This window comes from Calypte anna, chromosome 1 (genome assembly GCF_003957555.1).
Source record: "Calypte anna isolate BGI_N300 chromosome 1, bCalAnn1_v1.p, whole genome shotgun sequence".
Classification (NCBI taxonomy): domain Eukaryota; kingdom Metazoa; phylum Chordata; class Aves; order Apodiformes; family Trochilidae; genus Calypte; species Calypte anna.
Window position 1 is genome coordinate 167466017 of NC_044244.1, and position 25958 is coordinate 167491974.

General features: G+C 37.6%; 1 protein-coding gene across 2 annotated transcripts in view; it reads left to right on the top strand.

Annotated features, from left to right (window-relative positions):
* Positions 1-16916, top strand: part of DGKH (diacylglycerol kinase eta) — a 157736-nt gene extending 140820 nt beyond the window's left edge. Inside the window, exons 22-31 of one of the 2 annotated variants that reach the window (XM_030469081.1) lie at positions 437-544; positions 3676-3789; positions 4079-4213; positions 4947-5113; positions 6632-6737; positions 8204-8296; positions 8895-9014; positions 9373-9481; positions 10890-11020; positions 16643-16916. In XM_030469081.1, the coding sequence (XP_030324941.1) occupies positions 437-544; positions 3676-3789; positions 4079-4213; positions 4947-5113; positions 6632-6737; positions 8204-8296; positions 8895-9014; positions 9373-9481; positions 10890-11020; positions 16643-16732 (1173 nt within the window). In that variant the 3' untranslated portion in view covers positions 16733-16916. The remainder of the gene's footprint in view (positions 1-436; positions 545-3675; positions 3790-4078; positions 4214-4946; positions 5114-6631; positions 6738-8203; positions 8297-8894; positions 9015-9372; positions 9482-10889; positions 11021-16642) is intronic. The other variant, XM_030469082.1, reaches the window with a different exon arrangement.
* The last annotated feature ends 9042 nt before the right edge of the window (positions 16917-25958 follow it).

Here is a 25958-nt window from a genome sequence, read left to right on the forward strand (position 1 = left end):
GCTGGTATAAGATGGAAGATTACTTACTGAATGGATAAATGAAACTTTTTCTGATGTCCATAGAGATTTTATTGTGTGAAGACAGAGAAATAGCTTTTTCCATTGCAAAGATTTTTTATCCTTGATAGACAGAGCATGGTGTAAGTGCATGAGGAATTTCACATTGAGGGGTGCAAAAATATTTCTTCCAAGAGTCATGGAACACCTTTGCTGTAGATACTACAGCATGGTTTTCAGCTCTGCAAAAATTGGTGCTAACACTGGGGTAAGAGGTTTGTATTAGAGGTGCTTCACAGCTTGGAGTCAATAGCCATGTGTCAAACCTATTAATGAATTTGTCCTCCCCTCCCAGGTCTGTTGAAGCTTCACGTGTTAAAAATGGCTGATAACTTTTATCACTTTACTTATGTACTGAATGATTTTTTCTCCATTACAGTGTGATGGACAGTACATCCCCCTTCCAAGTCTGCAGGGCATAGCTGTGCTGAACATTCCCAGCTATGCTGGTGGGACTAATTTCTGGGGTGGAACCAAAGAAGATGATGTGAGTAACAGCAAAGAGAAGTAACCTTCTGGGCAAAACCAGCAATAAATACCATGAACTGCTCTTCTCATTTAATTTTAATAGCAGTAGCATATAGTTTGGATAGCAACTCTTATTCAGGAAGACTGTCATATTGTCATATATTTGATTTTTTAACTGAAAATCTTTCCCATGATTTTTCACTGTCTATTGCTTTCTCCCATGTCCATTCCAGCAAAATGTTTATTATAAGGCTTAATTATATTTTATGATATGATTTTATGATTTTTTGAAATAGCTCAATAAGAATGTATTTTCAGAAAATAATTTTATGAACAGAGACAGAAACAGTATATCTCTATATTGTTTTACATCTATAAATAAGATTTCCCAATTCATAGATTCCTCTGTTTGCTATTTTCTAACAATAAAAAGGTGGACGATTACATTCATTCAGAGTTTATACCTGAATTTTCCTCCTGTTCTTCAAGCAGTTTTGGATTAAAGGATGCTAATTCAGGAAATAGGAACTAAAGCATTTAGTGACTGCTAATTTAGCAGTAGTAGTAGTCTTTTAAATATAATCTTCAATCAACTTCTAAAATATTTTAAGGTATTTTTTCCCTTCTTCCTCATATCTCCTGAGAAACATTACACTGCACAAATACCTAAATGCCTTACAACTTGGAGCAGGCTTACTGCTGCCATCCACTTCAGAAACAGTGCAACAAATGTGATTACTGACAGATTGTCCTAATTCTGCATGTCCTGATTTAGTGTGTGCAAGGTCTGAATTACCTAAAACTGTAGTTGCAAATTAGCTTGTGATTTTAATGAAGACAATCCAGGAATTTTGCCAAAATGCTTTTGGTATCTTGTGAGTTATTATCCTTTATTATATATATATATATATACACACATATATATATACAAACATGTATATAAAAGTCACAAAATTATGTAAACATATTTCAGTGTCCTTTTCTTTCTTTTGGTATCTGTCAGAGGATAGCAGTTAAGTTTATATTTGACTGTGGACATCTGAAGTCTGTATATACTCCATGTTCATTTTCCCAAATTGAAAGCATCTCTAACATCTGCTTAGCTCCTGTTCAGTTTATTTTTCTCCCTGGGCTGAAGGGGAAGATCTATCCTAGCTGTCAGACTATCATATACCAAATGTGTGTGTCTTGGAGCAGTTTTACTGATATTCTTAAGCTTCTGGTGATCAGATGTGCCAGGAAAGTGACATGTTGGTTCTGGACAGAGTTAGGAGCATAATTCACTGCTTTAATCCAGTCTTGACTGATTGTCAGAGGTGGTGGTGGGGTCCGAAGTGCTGCTTGGTCTGAATAGCTGGACAAAAGAAAAATGCTGCCTTGAGAGCCATGACTATTCCTGAAACACATTGGACTGGATTGTGGATTTCCCATTATCTTGGTAAAATGGATGCACAAAAGAAATGAAATTTGACTACTTTTTCTTCACCCATGAAGGAAAAACCTTGTAGATATATCAGCTATGTTTATTAAGGCTGGATGAAGGACTCTCTAAACTTTTTATCTTGGAATAACAGAATCATCATCTTTGCTCTTTTCAAAACATTCACATCCCCATGTGAAAAATGCCGAAATCCCCATGGAACTTGGAAAAATTCAGCTGGAGAAACAGGCTAGACCCAGTAAAATTTCACTTTCATTCTTTGATACTTATCTGCTCAATACCTACCTGTGTAAGCTGGGATGCTCCAAAGGAAAGTGCTACCTGGATGTGGCAGTGAACCATATAAACTGTGCTGTGCTGCCCTTTCCCTGAGAAGCCCTCTCCAGCCACATGGCCAAAGCCACTGCTCACTTCAGTGGGGTGAAGGCTTCTGACCAAAGTCCCTCATCCTTTTCCTCATTCTCTCTCCCTGAGCCATTGGTGGATTACACAGTCCTGGATCTTCACCCTCTTACTCTTAACCTCTGCCAGGACCTAACTAGTTGTGGCTTTTAAACTCCTTTCAGGGATTTTCCAGTCAGGTCTTACTCTTCCCAAGGTGCCAACTAAGGCAGAATACATCAGAGAGATGATTTCCCTACCCATTATACTCCCACTGGACTGATTTCTCCTGATGATTTTTCTGCCTCTTTGCTCCCTATTGCATATCAGGATGAAACACTGAAGCTACAGATGACCCTGGTATGGGTTAGAGTACCTGGTATGGTACCTCCTGCCAGACCCAGTTGAACTCCAGCCAAAGACTTGTCTGGTGGCATGGCTGAGTACCCCTGGAGGACACCAGATGGCAATGGTGCATGCAGGACTTTCTAGGCTTGGTTTAAGCTCATGGAAATCCAGTGTCATGGCTGGATACTGGGAAGCTTGTTCTGTATGGAAGTGGCTTTATAGTGGATAATTGTATGCAGTGCAAACAAGATCCTCTTTGGTATGAAAGCAGTGTTTAACAGCTGAGCATGGACTCAGATGTTGTTTTTCTGAGAATTCAGAATAGAAGATAAGCACTTCTGAGAAAAAAGGCACCACAACTCCTCTTAACTTCAAGAACCTCTTAGACACAGAGTACATTAACCAAGCAGAGATTGGAATTGGCTTTTCATCTTGCTGTGGAAAACACTTCTTAGTCTGCATGCTGAAACATGCCAGTGTTCTTATGTAAGGATTATGCCTCGTCATTCAGATCTTTGAAATGCTGTTAGCATTGCTGTTAAAAGAATATTTGCCTGCCATCTACAGTATTTCACTTTTATGACTTTTGAGAGACAGTGTGGCTGCAGGACAGCTGGAGAGAGATAGGGCAAGGGGAAATGGATTTAAACTGAAGGAGAGTAAGTTTAGACTGAATTTTAGGAAGATGTTCTTTAGTATGAGGATAATGAGACTCTGGAACAGATTGCCTAGAGAAGTTGTGGGTGCCCCCTCTGTGGAAGTGTTAGGGGCCAGGTTGGATGAGGCCTTGAGCAATCTTAAATGAAAGGCATCACTGTCCATGGTGTGGAGTTTGGAGTAGATGATCTTTAAGGTCCCTTCTAACCTAAGCCATTCTGTGATTCTCTGAAGTCTTGAAAATGAATCTGTGTTTCACTGGACATGCAGTCTAAGCACCAAGATTTACCATCAAAACCCAGAATATTTTCTTTTCTTTTCAGATATTCGGGGCTCCATCCTTCGATGATAAAATCTTAGAAGTTGTTGCTGTATTTGGCAGCATGCAGATGGCAGTTTCAAGGGTCATCAAACTGCAGCACCACAGGATAGCTCAGGTTTGTTTCTTCCTTGAGAGCATGCAACATGGTAGGCAGCAGTTTGGGATGCTGGCAAGCAGTGGTACTCTTGATGACCACCACCCTATACATTAGTAAAGCTCTGACATGGTTTGAATTTTAACGGGTAACAAATTGTCTTCAGTGATGGATGAAGTATAAAAATGCTTTGTCCTTGAGACGGTCCTGGAGGGAAGCCACAGCTCCTAGTAATCAACATATTTCAGGTGGCCTGTCAGCTTCATTAGTATTTATTGCTCAGTAAAAGAAAATGTTTGTTCTTTTCCAGTGTCGGTCAGTAAAGATCACCATACTTGGTGATGAAGGGGTCCCCGTGCAAGTCGATGGAGAGGCATGGATCCAGCCCCCAGGAGTGATTAAGATCATACATAAAAACAGAGCTCAGATGTTAACACGAGACAGAGTATGTTGCAGAAAGTGTGTTATGAGATTGCTTGAGTGACATTCATTTCTGTAATGATTTGGTTCAGTTTTAACGTCAACAAAACAGGGCTTACAAAAATGTTTCAGAACTATTTATATAACTTTGATAATTACTTATGTAATTTCTGTAACAAGCTGGGTAGAGAATTGTTCTTTTAAATGTTACACAGCTTTTGCACAGCTTTTACCCATTTTCTTAGTACTATTCCTGCATTCTTATTAATATATAGTGAAAAGGAGAACAGTCAAAATTCTATATTTTCTTTCTGTCTGTCTTTCTTTCTCTCTGTCTTTGCACTTCATGGCATTTATACTCTATATTATTAAATCTGTTATTTTTTCCCCACTATTTTTTAGGTTTCAATCCAACATTAGTTTCAGATTTGGATCCTGCAATCCACACAATATGTGCTTGCATTAGCACAGTCTTTGTGTTCTTACTGTTTTGGAAGAAATTATTGAGGATAACAGGGAGGAGACAGAGGGCTTTCAGAAGTGACTTGTTCTCCATACTAAGTTTAAAAAACTTAAATGTAGTTTTATTATTTATACAGCATGTATTATGTAAAAGTAAAATGCAATTAAAAGTTGATTACTTGTTCAACCAATTTTAAATATAATTATATAAATTAAATTCTATGTAAAATTGAATTTTAAAACAAGTAAGAGCACTGCAAGTGCTGTGAACTCAATGTATAATTTATTTTGATTAGGCTTTTGAAAACACCCTGAAGTCTTGGGAAGACAAACAGAAGTATGACTCCTGTAAACCTGTTATTCGATCTCCCTTGTACCCTCAGCATGCTGTTGAGTTGGCTACAGAAGAAGAAGTTGCACAGATTCAGCTGTGCTCACAGGCTGCAGAAGAACTTATTACCAGGTACAGTGAAATTAATAAGTTTCTATTGGCAATCTAGACACCAAGACTGGATTATTCATGTGTACATAGACTTAGCAGTGTATATTTTCCATGGTTTTTTTAATCAATGTTTAGTTGACACTCTATCCATAATTTTATTTTATTTTTTAAACTTAATTTCATTTTTAAGGTTCAACTTGTATTTGTATGTTTTTCTTCTGTATTTCTGTAATTTTATTTTTGTATGTTTATATTTTTTTTTCTGAAAAATTACTTTCTGGAGGAGCAGTGGGAATAGAAAACTGGAAGGCTTCTCTGCAGAGAGAATTTTGATTGAAACTTCTTGTTTTATGCAAAAGCAAAAATATTTGTTGAAAAAGCTCCTTGCAAGTCATCTCTAGAAGTCAGTGTGGATGTATCCATATGACCTTAACTTCTTTTGACTTTATTTTTTCTCAAATCCTTGTTACTCACATTTTTAAAAAGATGAGTGCTTTTCAATAAACCTATAAGTTTTCTTAAAATACTGTACAAGTAAACAGTAAGCACACCAACATTCAAAGAGCCCAGATTACCAGATACCATCTTTATATTTTTATGTGTTCATCCACTCATTCACTGTCACTGCAACTTTCTTTTTCATTCCTAATTTTTAAAATCCTCATCTTTGTGCCCCTGGACACTTCAGAAATTTGTATGAGTTGAGATGATAGTGATCTGATGGTATAAAAATCATGCTTATTTTCCAAAAAACACTTTCTTTCTGAGATGCAAGTATTTTAATAAAGAAGACACTTCCATTTTTGCAGAAAAAAATACTTCATTTTTTTTAAGAAAAACATTTTTTTAAAAAATCAGAACATTTTATAAAGCTGCTCTTCAGTCCATCCTTATAACAATTCATCTTAAGCACCAATATAAATTATTGGATCATGTGTTGAGTGACACTGATAATATAAGTAAGGAACAGAAGAACTACATACTCTTTTTTTACTATACTGGCTACTTAAGTAGATGTAAAAGAATAATCTATCTTAAAAAAGTGAAGACACCAAGACACCAAGAAAACATTACAGTTCTAGAGATGGTCCTGAAGTTTTAGTTACTGTTGGACCTCCCATAATCTCAAATGATCACAACCAATTTTCATGTCACATCTGAAGGATATGCCTTGTATATGATATGCCAAGTGTAATGGTTTTTAGAGATAACTTCTTAATGTGTTAGGGTTTTCCTCTGTAGTTGGTTTGAATTAATAGCCCAAACCATTTCTGGTTCAATTTTTGCATAGCATTTGTGTTCTAAAACAAACATGTGTCAGTATTGCAGAGCAGAATAAATGATCTGTGTTATGGATATAATTTATGAGGTGCTGAATTGCTTGAACAGATACTTGTATTTCAACTTTTGTTATAAAGGACTATTTTTTTTAAAGTGTTTTGTGAAACATATCAGTATATTTTCTTATCTAATAATATTCTGTACTCTTATCTGAAGGAGGTAAGAAATATTTTTCTCTTTTTTCTTATATTTTTGTAGAATCTGTGAAGCAGCAAAAATACATGGCCTCTTGGAGCAGGAGCTTGCTCATGCTGTTAATGCATGTTCACATGCATTAAATAAAGCCAACCCAAGGTTTCCTGAGGTAAGGGAAGGACAGAGATTTATGTCTGAGTAAATAGATTATAATACCTGTGTGCATAAGTTTGTGACATGGGACCTGCATTGTCCTCCCTGTCCAAAACAAGTTGGATGGTAATTCTTGAAGCTTTTGATAGATACATGTACACATGCTTAGTTTTAAATGCAATTGATTAACAGATGAAGGGATGCTGTATCTTCTCCCCATTTTTACCACTTTCCCTAAGGTGGAAGTAAAGGGAACTTCTTGTTCTAGAGGTGCTACTCTTGTGTAGCAGCACAGAGTCTCAGCCCTTCACATGCATAGGTAAACACCTCATAGATTATGATTTTGGAAGAGATTGTGCTCAATGATTCTGAAATTCATATAATAATATGAGGAATGGGAGTTAGAAGAACTGTTTTTTGAGAGAAGAATATTAAAGAAAGAGGACAGTGCCCTCCTGCTGTTGCTATGATATCTGAGAAGGCAAAAGGCCCAGTTTCTGCATTCATCAGCATCTTCCCCAGCTGATAATCTCTTCTGTGAATGCTGGACATTAGAAAGGGGCATTTATGGCACTTGAAATGCAGATCTTCTGAGTGACAGGGAGTTTGGATTAGGGGCATGGTGAGAGTATGTCTGTTGCCTTTTGGATGCAGTCAAGAATTTGCTTCATTTGCAGTGGTGGTGACAGCCAGGGGTGCTCAGCCTGAAGTGATGCAGCAGTGCTTACCAAGTCAAGTGAGGTGGTGTATTCATGTGGCTCTGAATATGAATAAATCAAACTTGGGTCAGCAAACATCAAAAAAATAGGCAAAGTAAGCTCAAATCTACTTGCACACAACTGTGTAGGCATCTCTCCAGGCACAGTGTGGAGTCTGAACAAATGCTGATACTACACACAGCTCAATTCTTACGGATGCATTCACAAAAATTTTCATGCTCAGTTGTTATCCAAGTGCTATACAGAGAGTGCAAAGAAGGTGAGGGCAAATGGGTAGCCTGGTTTCTCTCTTCCCACTAGACAAGCTGGGTTTTTTTGAAAGATTGGACCTTGGAAAGATTGATTAGGTAGATTGTCTGTATCTAACCTAATTTTACATATGATAAATATATTGGTTAACTTCTGCTTCTTAAAATATGGCTAGCAGCTTACTTCTGCTGAGGCTGAGGGGAACAGCTGTAGTTAAATGAGGACCAAACTTTTCTGCTAGCCTTTGTCATCCATAAAAATTGTAAATTCATCTCACAGATGCCTGTTCATGTGATTGTCTGAGGTCATATTAAATGAAGTTGGGGAAAAGACAGTAAAGAGACACTACAGTTTTGTTTCCTCTTCTCAGTGCTGAAGAACTTGTCAGTGCAGACATATATTGATGTATTTCTACTAGGAGAAGGCACTTAAGATCTGTGCTGTAAGCCCAAAGTACTTATTGTCAGTCTGACTTGCATCACTCTAAATAATTTTTATGCTTCTTATTCCCCAGAGCCTCACCAGAAACACTGCCATGGAGATAGCTGTCAACGTGAAGGCCCTACATAATGAAACTGAATCTCTGCTGGTTGGAAGGGTTCCTTTGGTAAGGCCACAAAATACAGGATTTCTTTCCCTCATTCAGGTTATCTGTGATTTGTTCTTTGCTGTTTTTTTTAAATGAGTGCAGGATTTATGACATGCCACAAGAAGCTCTGTAAGGCAAATTGGAGGACATTACACAGCAGTTGTGGTTTGGCTTGCCTGCCTTCTCTCTTCTTCCTCAGGGGTTCAACCCACACAACATAGTATTCAGACCAGGTTTTTAAGGTAAACTGGTACCTCCCTGGGGTTCTGTAAAGTGTTGATACCACCAAATGCAAACTGGTATTACCAGGTAACTTTTGCTTTATGAAGAGTCAAGCAGGCAGTGAGTTATGACAGTGACTGACAGCTGGGTCACTGACACCAGCAGTATCAGTTGTCTCTGCTTTTGTGGTTGGGACCATCCTAAATGTAGTTTCAGGTGGTCTGATGTATTTCTGAAGGAAAATCTAATTTTGGAAGGTTATTTGTTTTCCCCATCTCTTTATACTCACCTTGAAGTAGTCATCTGTTTGTGTGTAGTAAGAACATATCTAGGTTTTAATGTTATATCTTAATAAAACTAAAAATACTGTTTTTTCTGGCCTGTTTGTAAACAGCAGTTAGAAGCTCCCCATGAAGAACTGTTGCCTGATGCTTTGCACAGCGTGGAAATAGAGTTGAGAAAACTTGCTGAGATTCCTTGGCTTTATTATGTTTTTCAGCCAAATGATGATGAGGTGAGTTTGATTTGAATACTTCTGGTTTCTAATTGAACTTAATTTTCTTTTGATAGGGAAGAATAGGTTAGGCTCCCTCATGGTCTGTAGAGGTTGTTAGAATAGTGGTGCTGTATGCTGTGAACAGGCTTTTAAGTTTAGGGCTTTATTATGTGTTTTGTTCCCTTTTCTGTCGGTAAAAGTTTTTAATTGTTATTTAATAAATGAAACAAGTATAGAGTTAAATCCTGACATTATTCTTTACAGAGGTAAAATTTGGTCTCAGTTTTTGAGGTAAACTATGAATGATCCTCTTAAGCATGTAACTTCACTGTTATTTCCTGTTAATTAAAGTTAACTCTGTCTCTTTTTCATGCAGGATCCCCCTCTAGATTATGCTAAAAGAAACAACAGAAGTACAGTGTTTCGCATAGTGCCAAAGTTTAAAAAAGAAAAAGTTCAGAAGCATAAGACCAGCCCTCAGCCTGGTATGTGTTTTGAAATTACAAGAAAAATAGTAGCATTTGGGGAAATTGTGATTTCATGGGGTTTGTTTTTTTTTTTTTTGTAAGAGATGACATGACACATTCAACAGTAAAGTGAAAGTGAAAAGCAACTGAGCTAACTGGCATCCTCATTAGGATGAAGATTTATTTCAATGCACTGAGAAAGCATTCAGTGGGGCCCCATGATTTCCAATTGAACCAAAGAACTACTGTGAAAATGCTTAGTTTTACCATGGACTAGGACCTGTGTCTCTCCTGTTGGTTACATGTGATTGACTCATACCAATACAAGCTGTAGGTAAACACATTATTTTCCTATGAAGATCCAGTTCAGGTGTTTCAGGTTAGTTTTAGAGGGTGCACAATAGCTTCTGTGACACTGGTTTAATTAACCAGTCATTCTTAAATTTCAGATGGGATTTAAGGTCAGCGAGTGAGAAAAATCTACCAAAAAATCATGCTAGTCAATATTGATTTTTTTAATTAGAAGCCGAACAAACTCCACTCTCCTCTCTTCCCACTGTTACCCATGAACTTAATTCCTTAAGATTATGTCCAGGAGTTTTTATCAGTGATCAGATGGTCCTAAACCTATTTCTACATCTTTATCTTTTTGATAGACAGTTGGTCATAATCTGCAAAATCTTGCAGTTGTTGATCAGATTTTAAATTTCAGATTAGACTTCTGATTTCACTTTGATGTAAAACTGATGAGTTTTGAATGAAGTTGCAAGATTATAGCAATAAAGTAGCATAACTATTTTTTGTTTTCAATAAATGTGGTCTTCTTAGGACTAATGTGGGCAACTAACCTTAGAGAACAATGTTTTACAGAGAGCTTCTTAATGGCCTGTGTAACATAGTAGCTTAAAGAATACCTGTCGCATTAATTAAGAATACTAGAATCTGTTAATTAAAACTGAACTTGCTTGCTGCCATTGCTATATCTGTGGTATGGTTGATATTTTAATTTTACATGTTAATTAGTTTTTGAAGGCTTCTGCTCTCCCTGGATGACTACTAATAAATTAATGGTATAAAGCAGAACAACATTAGACTTGGCGTCACTGATCCTAAGATGGCTTAATGTGAATTTGCTGGGACATGAGGTTTTTAAAGGCTTTACTGCAGAAAGTGGAGTAAAGCTGAAAGCATGGCTGCAAAGCAAAGAACCCCAACTTTGTTTAGATAACGTTCTCATATTAACTGCTAACCTGTAACCTGCATGTAAAAAGGAAATTGTCAGTTTTTGTGGAAATGACACCTCTAACCTTTCCCTTTGCTAGCACGGCAATTCTACTCTGTTTTCCACTCTTCTTTGGCCTAATCTTTGCTTGTGATGCATTTGAGCATGTAGAAATTAAGGGGGTTTTGCTCTTAACTTTGGTAGTTCAAAAATGGGGCACAGATGAAGTTGCTGCTTGGCTGGATCTGCTCAGTTTGGGAGAGTACAAAGAAATCTTCATCAGCCATGACATCCGAGGCTCTGAGCTTTTACATCTGGAAAGGCGAGATCTTAAGGTATTTCCTTTGTGCTACTTTTCTGCTATTGACCATTTTCTTTTGACAAAACCACAAAGAACTTTTCTTCTTTCCCTGCACTTGTTATGTGCTTGTAGCTTGGCTTTCACGGTGCAAATATGCAATAAACTAATACACGCTGTCCTTTGGCCTGAGTTTCTGAAGTGCTGACTGGTACCTGCATCCAAGAATAACTGTGTTATGGGAAATTTCCTTTTTTTTTTTTTGCACTCTATATAGAATGATAGCATTACAGTTTGTGTTAGAAGGCATAGGAGGCTTGATATCTTACTGACATCAGTGTAATATAATGTTACCGTCAAGGGCTCACCCTTTCTATTAAACAGGTTCAGTGCAGATCACTTGAAGGTGGTCATGATAATTTTAATCTACTGCAGGAGCCTGCTTCAGGTGATTTATTATATATATGCTGGATATAGTGAGTGTGAGAGAGAGAAGCAGCTTGACAAATTGCTGCACAGGACTTGCATGGTGTTGGTGTTGGTGTTGTATCAAAACAGACTTTCACAATAGGTTTTCTCATCCCTGAGAAACCTCTGCCTGATTCTGGCTGTATGGATTTTAAAGAGGTCTTTCTTTTGACTCCAGAATTGTAAAGCTGTCTTCATCTGAGGTTAGATTGCTACTTTTTGCAGTGAAAAATGTTACCTAGCAGTCTGTGGCTGTTATTTGAGCTTGCTGGTCTTTTTCAAGAATTACTTAAGTGCATCCATTATATGTAATAGAGGCTGTATCTTTGGGGATTCATTACATTACTTTTTCCAGGAACTCTTTGGTAATGAGTTCTTGATAATGTGTTTTGCAACTGCTTTTAGCACATGAGAGGAAATAGAATATTGTATAAATTGCAAACGTTTGCCTTTAGAGTGAAAGTCATTGCTCTAACCACAGTGCAGTGGTCTCCAGATAGAGGCAATACTTTGATAAAAATGTGGCATTTTTGGTGAAGTTTCTTCTGTAGTATGAAATCCTATCATGGTAAGGTAGTGCTTGCATTGTATGACTGTTACAGTAGAATGAAGCTGCTGAAGAGAGCTGTATTTGAGAAGGTCTGTTTGGCTGTCACATATTATTTTACTCTTTGGTATCAGAGGACCTAAGCTTCTTTCCATGGAAGTTAAATTCCTTTCTTCCAGGATAGTTCATGATATGCAGGGGTAGTTTCAGGACAGCCCCTCCTTAAAAAAATGTAGAAATAAAAAACTGTTTGAGCAATCCACCAACAATGTTTCAGTGATGGAAGCTGCAAGTCCCTCTCCTGATTGGGCATTGAACTGGGGAAATCAGCATCACACAATGCTAAAATGTTAAGGAATCCTAAAAAAAATGCAGCTGTCAAATTTATTGGAATAAGTGCTTATAGGTGAGATCAGTCTTAAACTAGACATGGCTTCTGGCCATGCCTCACTACTGACAGGTACCAATTTGACTGCATGGCCAGAAGACTGCCTTTTCAACTGAGTAAATTATCTGCAGCAGGGTAATCATCAACCTGTTTGTCCCTGTTGCTAAGACTCCTGCTGATTCAGCATAAAAAAACCCCCACAGACTACTATGTCCCCTGCTCTGAAATCTCTAAAAGCTTGCCTTAGAGCCTACAGAGAGACAGCCTTTACTGTCCCCTCTGTCTAGTGCTGTCTGGAAGCACACAGGAGGTTTTATATTCCTCAGCATCGCTGGACAAGGAGTTGCTCTGCAGAAGTTGCCAAGGTTATATCCCATGCTAGCAGAAGTCTTGCTCTAGAATATCACCCCATCTGTTCCCTGGCAGATGCTGGCACTGCCAAAGCAGTTCTGTTTGTAGGGCTGGCCAGGCTTTTGGCCAGGCTTTTGGCCAGGTTTGGCTTGCAGTCTGTGGAGCAATGCTGAAATTAAATAGCAGAGTTTAGCACTCAGCCTGTTCATCACATATGGATCATGATCTCTGCAGGGACCCAATTAAGGATGGCTTGGGTAGCCTGCAGTTTTCTGACCAGTGACCTGAATTGGTGTCAAGATGTGTAACGTGGTAGCTAGGAAATGAGGAACACATCACAAGCTGCCCCATTGATTCTTCCTCCCTTTGGCTATCGGGGTGTGCAGATGAGTCTTCAAAGCTCTCGTGAGCTGTAACCTGTCCACAGCCTCTCCAGCAGTGCAAGGCTTGTGCTTCCTGCCAAGATAAATGGACTCACCATTGTTTCACAAGCTCTTAAATCATGTGCAATAGATTTATTTCTGTTACCTCACATGTCTACAACAGGAAAAATTGTTGCTTGTTTGTGTTGAATCCTCCAGGCTCACCTTTCTTTCTGTGCTCAAAAGTGAAGCTCAAAAAGCAGCACAGAAAAGGATTTGGTGAAACTGTCTTCCTTTGCATGCCTCACTGAAACAGATCAATATGTTGACTGAAGAATTGGCAATCTCTAATTATATTTCTGCTTAGCCTGTGGATCCCATTCTCAGTTAGCTCTGTGTGGCAACTGGCAAATGGAGAGCACTTCCAAGAGGAACCAGATACATCTCTCCACCCAGCCCCTGCAATAATGCCCTTTTTCCATCCTCCTGTGCCTGATTTTATTTAAGGAAATCTGAGAATTTTATACCTATATGATTTTATTTTGCTTCAAGAAACGCTGAGCAGTGAATTGCAATCGATGCTTTAGAAACTGTAAAAAGCAGCCTTGTTGTGACTTTTTTTTAACCTTACAAGCAAACTAATTGACTCCTTGAAAACTACTCCTTATTTTTCTAAATAAACACTGTCAATCTTAGCTTTGATGACACATTTCTATGCATGCACTGTAGTAATAATCAGGACTGTAACACATGTGGTAGGACAAGGATGATGTCTCCCTGGAGCTCCATAGCAGTGGTGGTTTCCTTGGAGGAAGGAAGGGTCAGACAGGCAAGCTGAGGTCTGTGCTGAGGGCTGCAGCATTTCATCTTTATGTTTTGAAAAAATTCCTGCGTGGAAGAAATTTGTTAGACTTCAGACACATTAGATCACTTTCACCACTGGTAAAAGCAGGCTAGGTTTCTTTTCAGGAAGATGTTAATATTAAGAAGTGGTTTTGTTAAGCAGATATCAGTTAAATATGGCAGAATATGTAGAGCATTATCAGGCTCATGCATCCACAAAAATACAAGGATCTTTGGGGATCTTGCTTTTTGCATAATGTATGAGATGCTGCTGGAGCATACTGGAGCATTCTGGAGATACTTTTCATCTGAGGGAGTTCCTGCAAACTTCCCTGCATCACTAGTGAACTCAGAGTACTAGATAGCATCTAGTGCTAAAAATGTATATTTTAATAGTCTCCAAACCAAACTATTACATAAGCATAAAAATTCCGAGTTTATCTTGTTTATGTGTTCCCCTGGAAGTGTGGCAGAATTTATCAGAAGGGTCCCAAAAGTTGTGATGAGGCTCTTGACGCTTGTTGTTCTGACCTGCATTACAGCAATTTGAACTGGAATGGGAAAAACCCCCTCATCTCTTGCCTCTGAAACATAGGCATTGTTGATTATACATTGTAAAGGTTGATGGAAAAAGTGGCTGAGTTTTCTGGGAATTTCATAATGTGATTCTTTCCTCTGATCTCTGAAGCCTGGCAGCATCTTGTAGGATTCCTTATCCAACAGAAGTTGTACTTGTGACAAATGTTTGTTCTGAAGAATGTGCAAGTTCTTAACCTTTAACATGTGTGGCTTCTTGTGGCTTGGAAAGTATCTGCATGAGTTTTCTCATATGTAGAATTTACTCCACAGAGTAACTGGGCTACTTTAGTAGTTCCAACAGTTGTGTGTATATTTTATAAACTGGAAAATTAAGTTTAGATTCTCCAAATCTAACATTATAAATAGTACTGTCATTGTGGTATGAGTTTAACAAAAACCTTCATCAATTCTCTTAACTTAAAAATTAGCACTACAGTTTTTTCTAAGTGAAATGAACATTAGCAGGAACAAAATATAAATTGAGGGGATGTGGAAAAGTTTTTTCAGGTAGGTTTATGGACAGCACTTGATCTGGGGACTTCTATGAACATGAAAGGTGATGACACCTCTGTGCCAAAGTGCTGTAAAGGATGGTCACATATTTATAGTACTGCTACTTTTCAACTGAAGAAACAACCAGGTTTCTTTTCACCTCTAACATAACAATGATTCTATCTTGACCCTCTGAAAATTAATCCACCTGTTTAATCTGTGCTGTGCTACCTTTACAATAAAATAATTAATTCATGCCTATCCTACCACCCCTTTGTTCCTTTGGAGAAATCCAAAATTAATTGCATGCTAACACTTTTAAGTGTAATACAAAGTACAGATTTTCTGAGGTTTCTGTGCCTGTAGAAAGGTAGATACAGTCTTTGTGTAGCATATGTACAGAACATTATATACTGTTTCATTTTTCATTTGGGATGAGAATAATTAATTCAGGCTGCTTAATTACATTCTCTTTTAATGTCTTTGTCATGGAAAATCTTCCCATTAAAATGAAAGGATTTCTAGTTCAGAAAAATAGATAGTGACACTTTTTTATTTAATCACTATTTATTTACATAGAACTTAGAGTACAAATTCCTAGTGCTTGAATCTGCCCCTGTTGCTCACCATCACTAATTCAGTGATTTTAAAAAAAGAAAAAGTTTTTCAAAGCTGGGTTTTATAGATCAGGGAAGGAGATTTCCACCAAGCTGACTTGAAAATTCATTAGTACAGTTTCAGATTGTTAGCACAGCTGGGCATCCCATTCTCTTTCTTTGACCACTGGACCAGTCAAAATTGAAAAAGGATGCTGCTAAAACTGATACTAATGCTGTAAAGGGCTTGCTGAAGAAGTTTCTTGTTTGTAGTCACTCATATGAAGGTGGGTTCCAGAAAATAATACTAGAAACATTTCATCTTGATGTGCTTTCTTTAGTGGTGGCTACAATATTTACTTTTGTGCTTTTTCCGTTTTCCTTTGGGATGTGACTATGATGTTTCTGAGAATTTTTCTTCCAGCTCTTTATTGAGAAGATTCATGTTACGATATGTGACCTTTTTGGAATGAAAAACAAATGCTCATCTTTTCTATTGCTCTCTAAAGGGAAGTTGTCCTACATGCCTGTAGTCTTTACATCCAATTTCCCTCGAGAAACTGGGGATGTGTGTTTTTGTTTATGAAAAAGGACACCACAGGGCCTCAGATCAAGTGACATTGCTGGACAGAAACTCTAATCCATTACATTTTACCAAACATTTGATTGCTGTGTTAGAGAGGAGAGGGAGATTGTTCTTTTTTGAGCAGAGATTGTGAAAGGCTTTTCTACTTAGAGGTCAAGTGAAAGAGGTTTTTGAATGATATTGCCTTGGGTTGTCACTATTGCAGGTAAGTAAAGAAAAACAAGGAGATTCATTGGATGCTCTAAGCAATTTTTTTTTTTGTTAGGCAACACTTGGTAGTGCCACAGAAACTTTCCTGGTTGCTGTTGATTGCAGTGAGCACATTTCTAGACATCTCTTGCATGCCTAGATCATAATCAATGGGATGATTGCTTTTTTTTTCTTTTTGTAAATAAACTTTCTTCTTTTTCTCTCCTTTTATTTTTTTTTTTTTTTAAATTTCTGTAGGACCTGGGGATAACGAAAGTGGGTCATATGAAGCGAATTCTCCAGGGAATTAAAGATCTTGGCAAGAACACCCCTTTGCCTGAAGTGTAATTATGCTGGTGCTCTACCTAGAGAGAGAAGTGATAGATGCTGGAGAAGCAAAGCTGCTCAATGCACTTAGATGTCTTCGTGGTTTACTCTATGGAAGAATAAGCACCAGTGTACAGGCTAGGATCTCTGAATCCCTGTATGGTGAAGAGCTTGCTGCAAGAGTACAAAAGGATTGGTGCCAAAAAGAAAAAAAAAAAAAAAAAAAAAAAAGGAGGGGGGGAGGAGAGGAAAGGTTCTGCAAAGACATTTTCTTGGTGTGCAAACTTGGCCAGTTCAGATAAGCACGACTGGGTAAGTGGATTGGTTTATGGTGAACTGCACTGACTGGAAAATATACTCAAGAAACGATTGCTTTGCTTACATGCAGCTCAGTATGCCTCTCTTTATGCTGCAGCAAGATACCAGTGTACAGTATGAGGTTATCCTTCCGAGGCAGAACTCCCTGAAACCTCCTGTGCAGGAGAGCCAGAGGTTTGGGAGGTTTCACACGTGAGCTGAGCAGTGCCCAGCAGGTGCCCAGCACTCACCGCCTCGCAGGAGTGGGGAGAGAGAACTTTGTGATACCAAGGATGCAAACTATAATGCATGGTGTGCCTGCCTGAATTATCTCTTGTTCTGTTGCATGACACATCTGATACTTTAAACACTTGAACAACTTTTATATGGGTTTGAATGAGATTTAATTTATTGCTACTCGAGTGTCTTCTTTTTTTTTTTTTTTTTCCCCTAGTTTCAGGCACTTTTCTATTCTTCAGTGTTATGCCTAAAAGATGTTCTGCAGCAAAGGATGTGTGGGTGTGGAAACTTAGCATTTGTGCCATATTCAGCAGATTATATGCAGTATATATGATTGAAACACTGTACAGTTAGATTTTTAAATATGCTATGTACAGAAGGTGTATCAGGTAACTAACTTATGAGTATTTTTGAGAGACTGGTACCTCACAAAAATATCAATTGGCTTCCTGCATGGTAAATTATTAAGAATTTTCTCATGGTGCATTTTAATAGTTATTCAGTTATCCTAAACATCTGTAGCATATTTGAACTGCTAGGCACAAGTGGTTTTATTTATTGTATTGTTCAAAGAGCAGGTTGAAAGATGAATGAAATTTTTTTACAGGAAACTTCATTTTATTTATACATAAGATTTATAAACTCTAGCAGCTGATTTGATTTTTGTGGGGTAAGCTTTTATGCATTACTAATTAGCTATTAATTTAAAAATGTCTCTGTATGCATTTCTTTACAAAGGCATCAACCTGTTTCTCATCATCACCCCTAAGTTGGAATACCATAACAATTTAAAAAAAAACAGACTGTAAGGTTTAGTGTAAAATGCCTGAAAAGCTGAATCACATGCAAGATAGTAATCCATGAGTGTAAACAGGTTAAAAAAAAACAAACAAAGCATCTTCGTTGAGAAATTGCATTGGACCAGAATTTTTTATGGTTGTTTACAGATTAAGTAAATCATAGCTTCAGAATTGAATTTCCTGGTGAATTTTCACAAAAATATTACAGTAGTAGAAAGGAATTTGAATGTGTCTGCAAAAAAACCACCTATATAAATGTTTGAGATGAGGTGATATTGCCAGAAAACTTGCACAGAATTGCTGTCTCCTTGCTGTTCCTCCCAATATGTCACTGCTGCTCGAGGAACATTTGACTTTTCCTTCACTGAGTAGCTTGGCCATTTCTGACAGGTTAAAGAGGATCTTAATAACTATTTATGTTTTCCTTCTAAGCAGCAGAGTAAGGTTTCATTTGGTTTTTTTCCAAAGCTTATTTTCCTCATTTAAAAGGGTCAATGTCAAGTACTGCATCCTGGTTTTGCTCTCCCTTTCTCGTGAGTGTGATGGGAGTTGTCCCTTGGGAAGTAGATAGGAATAGTTCCTTGGGAAGGAAAATCTGCTCCCCTCATTGTTCTACTGCAAGAAAAAAGCTTCCAAAAGTAGCAAACCAGGCTTCATTTATATCCAGTTACAGCACTGCTATAGCTCTTGCTGCTGTAGGTTCAACAGGCACCACTCTGGGAGCTCTGTGGACAGAATTGATTATTCTGGTAAACAAATCAAAGGCATGTTCCCTTAGCTTTGCCTCAAAAACAAACCAAAATCCCTTTGCCAAGGGACATGATTTCCATGCTATTGGATGGAAAGCATATGCAAACAACAGGAGTTAGACACATAATGGAAAAAATATATATTTTCTTTACTGTACTTGACATTCAGCCTTTTAATGATTTTCAGATGGTATCTGCCAAGTCTTTGCAAGTTGTGCTTGCTTTTCTTTTTGTTTCTTCATAAGCTATGCTTTATTTTAATGTATGGCAGCATTCTAACATAGCAATGTTACAATAGACCATGCAGTTAATCTTCCTGGACAATTCAAGGACATCATACACAGAATAACTTTTTTTTTTTTTTCCCTGATTATGGAATATACTTTCTTTACACCTTTCAGCCTTGCTGTATGCAGTGTGTTAAGAAGAGCTCTGGACCAGGATCTCTTCAGGTTGCTGTAGAGGTCTGTGCTGAGTACATTAAAAAATGGGAGCTGCTTTTAGGCAGGGAAAATAGGTAAATGTGGTTTGGAACACAAAAAACCACTCAAATTACCTCAGTATAGGACAACAGATCAACTGTCCTTGTATAATTAATTTTTTTAAATGACCACCAAAGAATTCAACTTTGATTGTCCTAAGCAGAAGTGGTTTTTTTTGTTGTTTTCTTTTCCAATGTGCCAGTAGAAAGAAGAAATGGTAAGCATTCTTTATGCTGTATTTATGAGATGCCCAGGAGAGGAAATTTTATGCAACTCTATGCCTTAGACTAGTGCTGGCTATTGAATCCAAATACATCTGACAGTGAGGCTCAAAATGTTTTATAAGGTTTCTCTGCTGAACTCATGAGTCTCAACTGTGTTTGAGTGATGTAGCTTTTCTAAGGAAACACTTGTGAACACAGAGCAGCTATCTCATGATTATTTTAGTTTCCAAGTATTATTTTTTCTTTGTACTGTTGTCAAAAGCCCACCTCTTAGACCTAAGGACATACATAGCTAGTTTTTAAATGAACTGAATTCTTTATATTTTAATTCTGATGTCTAAAGTGCTTCAAAGCATACATCCCAGTATTTCAACAAAAATAAGGTAAACACATCCCGTAAAAGTAGTTTGGTTTTCAGAAAACAAATTATCACAATAAATCTTGTGAAGTTCAATTCAGCATCCCAGATTCTTCAAGATAAAATATCTCTATACAAAGTCTACTGGATGGGGTTTTTTTTCCCCCTAGTCAAATACACATAATTTCCATGGTCAGTCAGCATACCTCAAAATCTAAAAGGTATACAGAGCAATTGTCATTTTTTTAAGAGGCTGGTGTTCATATAGATGAAGTGCCCTACACCTCAGAAAGAGGAAGAGGAGAAACAAATGTTTTAAAATGGCAGCAGACTGCTAAGTGCATGTTTCAGTTCTGTCATTTTCAGATAGGACTTTTCCAGGTTAATACATTCAATTGCTGTAGCAACCACTGATTCATGCAAGTATTGCCTTTATAATGCCTAATGCCTTCTTAGAGACTGAATAAAGTCAGGCAAACTTATGGTTGTAGGGGTTTTTTAATATACTCTTAAAAAAAAAAAAAGCTTCAAAAATCAAAATTTTTATATTATGGTAATTGGAATTTTTAATATTATACATTTTTATGTATCTCACTTTTATCACTATTTTTTCTGAACACCTCATTCTTTCAAAGAAAAATATTTTAAACTTGGAAGAAGAATAAAATGTAAAGCATGTGATCAAACCCCCTCCCAGACTACTTCAGGATTTCTTACTTTGGGACTGGAGTAAACATGCTTGGTCCTGTAAATAATAAATAGAAATAATCTTTCTCTCTCCATCCCTGCCCAAAGAATCTCATGTGGCTTTGTTGTACAACTGTAGTTCAAAAAAGAGGAATTGTTTGTGAGGTTTTTTTATAATGGCCTATCTCCTATTTTCCTGTGCTTTTTGTAGGGAAACAAATAACCTGACAATTTGGACTTCATAACTGAATGCACCAATGCTAATCCACATAAAAAGAATTTCATAATGCCATGATAATGAACAGATCTTATTTCAAGAGTAAAATTATCAGTGTTTTTCAATGCATCTGGTCTTCCTTTCTGGAAGACGGTCAGGAGACCTTTTTGCACATACAATGGAAAAACTAATCTATAAATCAGATACAAGAGGATGTTCCACACTGCTACCTTAAGAAGAGATGTAAAACTAAATATTATACATTGATAATTCCTCAGTGGGCACGTCAGACAAGAGCCCTCATGCTGATTCCATTTTGCTTCCTATGAATGGTTGCAGGACTGATGTTTACTCCTGTTTCCCCGTTGCTCCTTCTGTGCCCCTTGAGCCTTCGTTCAGTTCTTGCAGAGAAGTTTGACAGCTCTGGAGCAGAAAGTCTTTCTGAAAGCAAAGTCACAAGCAGTGTATGTTGTTGAGGATAACTGAGCTTCAGCAATATGTTTTGTTTATAGCCAGGAAATCATCTTTTCACTCATCTAAGTGAGAGCTACAGAAAAATATGAGTCTTTGTAAGTTTTATTTTTTCTCCCCAACAACATAAGTATCTCTCAACTGCAGCATCCTGAGTGTTGCAGTTCTAGCACAGACCTTCCTGTTTCTTTGATTCTGTTTTCACAGATTGTGTGTTTTATGGTATGATTTTCATATCATCAAAGTTCGATGCTGCAAAGATTTAATGTTTGCAGGAACTGTACATGACTATTGCTCTCTCAAGAAAAGGAGGATTATCTGATGACTTCAGGAAGCTGAGTTTGGACAGGACTTAAAATACCTCTGCTGCCTCTTTAGAGATGAATGATAGTGTCAGCAGGATTGATAAAGCATCATCTGGTAATTAGCAGTAGCAGATCTTTATTGGTTGTATAAATTCCTGTATTTATATCTAGAATATAGTATGGAACTTGATCTTTTTTACAAAAAAGAAAAAACAAAAACCCAAAACCAAACAAAATGTTTTTTAGTTCTTTTCTACTACTATTGCATTAGGTTTAATAGCTCTGTTAATGGTTTGTTTATGTACTTGACTTGCTCATATCTGCCATACAGAAGCCTATTCTCTTTCTAAGAAATTGTATTCCATTTGGATGCCATGTGATAAACTGACAGGAGACTATTCCTGTGTCCAGGTTGGAGCTAATACTAACATTCATAGCAGCTTCTGCAGGCTTAGTAGTGATTCCCCTAAATATTTTATCTAAAAAGTTTTTGAAATTATTTTTTTTCAGCTTGTAGACATTTAGAATAGTTTAGAATTAAACTTAAAACATCATCCCCTCATCAACTCTAAAGGAGCAAATATTAGAATCATAGACTCATAGAATCATAGAATTGGCTGGGTTGGAAGGGACCTCAGAGATCATCAAGTCCAACCCTTGATCCACTACTGCTGCAGTTACCAGCCCATGGCACTGAGTGCCACATCCAGTCTCTTTTTAAATATCTCCAGGGATGGAGAATCCACTACTTCCCTGGGCAGCCCATTCCAATGCCTGATCACCCTCTCCCTAAAGAAATTCTTTCTAATATCCAACCTAAACCTCCCCTGGCACAACTTAAGACCATGCCCTCTTGTCTTGCTGAGAGTTGCCTGGGAAAAGAGACCAACCCCCCCCTGGCTACCCCCTCCTTTCAGGGAGTTGTAGAGAGTGATGAGGTCTCCCCTGAGCCTCCTCTTCTCCAGGCTGAACACTATGTCAGGCTAACAAAATGCTGGCAGTTACAGACCTGAGAATATTCGTGGATGTAGGGTAATGAATTTAGCTGCAGCAGTTAAAAACCTCCACCTTCAGAGCAGTCAGTGCAAAATTCAGATCTACTTGAGAGAATTATAAACACCTGTTTTAAATAATTGAAGACCTTGTCACTCAGTTGACACAAATATTTTTATATAAGCTCTTTAATGGCATTTTGAGTTCACACAACCTCTTGCTTACATTTGAAAGGTTACAAACAGCTGCTGCATAATTAATGTTTAACATAGGTCATGCCTCTACTGATGTTTCCACCCTGCTTCCCAGCTCCCCTATCTAGATGACTTCCCAGCTCTGTGCCAAGAGCTCCTCCATTTGTGCTTAGACAGGCAGACTGGGAAAAACCTGTGGGATGCTCCAGGAGATCTGGGTTGGCCAGGGCTTCAGGCTCCAAAGCTTGTAGAGCCACAGTGGACTTAAGTTAAGCTCCTGCGCTCTCTGAATGCTGGATTTGGTTTCCCTTTCCGCAGACAGCTAAAACTTGCTGCTGGAATGCCCTTGGAAAGAGTATTTTGGCTGACTCCACCAGTTGTGTGAGAATTTTGAAAGTGCTAGAAATTACAGCAGCTGTTTGTAGGACAAATATGCAGGGGACTAAACTATATTTTGCTCGATGGAACAAACACTTGGGAAAAATATATTTGTGGTGTGATTTAAAGGTTAATGTTAAGACTGAAAAGATACTGAGGGGAAAAGCAATATTGTACAGTTTAAAGTAATTTGAATTTTTTTTTTTTTTCCAAATTCATAGGAAAATTCTTTTAGGAAGCTGTATTTGATCCAGGCATAACTGTGTTATACTAGAGCATGTGAACTGGAAGATGAAACCAGGAAGAAATGAACTTAAAGTAAAATTGAGTAGTTTGTTTTCATGGTGGAAACCATGTGAAAAGCCAAAACCAAAACTCCCACAGTGCCCCAAATTTCTACTATGAATATTTGAAGTTCTGTACTGAGTAACTTAGTTTGCTGAAACTTGAATGCTGAAGGGATCACCAAAAGGGAAAATAATATTCACAGCAAATGAGATGTGCAAAGGATGGGCTTTGTGCAGAAAAAAGTACAAACCATTGAGTAGTTTCTCAGAGGTGATGAGGGCCTGATCTCAGCCATAAAGATCTGGTCCTTCTTCACTGTCATCACACACAGATCATCTAATACTAGCAGCTTTGTGTCTTAATTCACAGGGACAGCAAACATACAAGTTAGTACCAACAAAACTTCTCACTGTCACAAGTCTGTGTCCAGAGCAGGAATCTTTAAATGCTGAGGACTATGGAATCACATGAATGTATTTGTAGTGTGTGTTCTGGCATATTTTAAAAAGCAAATTTCATCTTAAGGTATCTTAAAAGTTCTGAGAGGATCCCAGCCCAACCTGGGTGATTTCCCTTGTTAGCCAGGCTTGACACTTAAACTAGCACTGCAGTTAAGTACAGCTGCTAGTTAACTCTTTAGTAATGTCTATTTCCATGAAGTACCATGGAAATGTTGCAGAGATGTGACACTGTCAAGTTCTCTGCATAACTCATATATTTGTGTCTGCATTGCATTTTGTAGCAAAAAGCTGAAGCACACAACTTCCACTCAAGACAAAATCCTATTCAGTTGAAAACATCTCACATGATTTGTAGTGGTTTAGGTAAAAAAATGCTGTGTGCTCAGTGATTTCTGCCATCCGTTTGCCATTGGTTCTTTTACAGGAAAATTCACCATCTTTGGAAGAATATAGATCTGTTGGGACTTAGGCATGTGTTTAGCTTTAAACAGCACTTTAGTCTCCCTTGGAAATTGCTCATGTCTTTTAGTTTTAGCTTTTATATGGAGGATTTGGGTAGGTAGAAACCCTTTCTCACATAGAAGTTATCCTCAGACTGATCATTGGTAGACTTTTGAATGCCATACCTATGAATGTTGTTCTCTTGCCAGTATTTCTGTGTGCATGTGTGTAGATATGGAGTATCTAGGTTATAGTCTGTGTGTTGTGTGCACACCTGTATATAGATATATGTATATACATACCCTGGTTTTACCCAGTATAACAATGCCAACTTGTGTGCAGAGCCAAAAAAACTTAAAACTATACAACGCTTGAGATGCTGCATTGTTTTTATTATAATATTTTTTATATCAGATGAATTGCAGGATGTTTACAGATGCTTATTAATATTTAACTTATACGATGGAGTGGCAGGAGGTTTATGATTTTTGTCCTCTAAAGAATTGTATACGATTCTGGGTGAGATTTTGGCTTTGTTGAAATCCTTGGCAAAACTCCCACTGATCTCACAGAGGCCAAGATTAAGCCCCTCTGAATCTATTGTTTACTGGCTATTTTCCTACTGTGATAATTTTTAAAAATGAGTGAAATGTATTTATTTTTTCCCAATGTGAAATCTGCAGTTGTTATTTGGATTTTTCTACAGAACCTGCAACCTACAGCACAGGTGGGAATAAATGCCTCAGAGAATGTACAGAATTTTTCATTGGTTTAGTCCTTGAATATATCTAAGGAAATACCTTCTAAAATAGCTTTTCTAAGTTTTAATACAGAATCTTCTAAAAACATTTCACCTTTCATACCTCCCTCCACAAAGAGGACATGTAGCGTGGCAGGTGAAATTATTTATTGATTAATAAGAAGTCGTCCCATCTATTTTGTATACCTGCTGATTTCATACAGCTCACCTGGCTTTGCAGGTCTGGAATGAGTCACCTGAAGGACTTTATCCAAAAGTACTTTATTGGGGGGGAAAAAAAAAGTTATCTGGCTTTAAACTTCTCATCATGACATGGAGGTATCTTCAGAGCCAGGCTTATATTTCTAATGGATAAATATTTCTAATATTTCATGAATAAATAAAAGTATGAAAATTCTAAAGTCTTAAGGCAAATTAGACAACTGCTTGATAGTAGAGAAATTACTTCTTTAAAGACAGAAGCATCAATTCTAAAGTAGCACTAGGGAGGAAAAATGCTGTAATGCAGTGCTTCCTAAATCCCTTTCCAGGGTATCTTTTGATTGTGTATCTGCTCTAAGTATATTCTTCCTGTAAGAAAGACATAAGGCTGTGAAACAGCTAGAGAGATGCATCTTAATTTCTTCATCCAAGGCTAAAAAGATAATTTCCAAACAAGAGCTGTCATGGACTTTGAAATATGTGTGTCTGGAATAGGTAAGTTTGTATTCATCGTAAGATAATCATCAGAGCAGGATTTGTACCATGAGTTAGTTATGCCAGTGTTGTCAGAAGTGGAAGAAATAGCAAGCCAGCTGTATTTCCCCATGAGGCTCTTTCTGAAGACATCTGTGCAGAATGCCCACCACTCCCAGGAGTCTTTTTGCTGTAATTTTGCTTAAGAAAGGATCATACTCAGATTT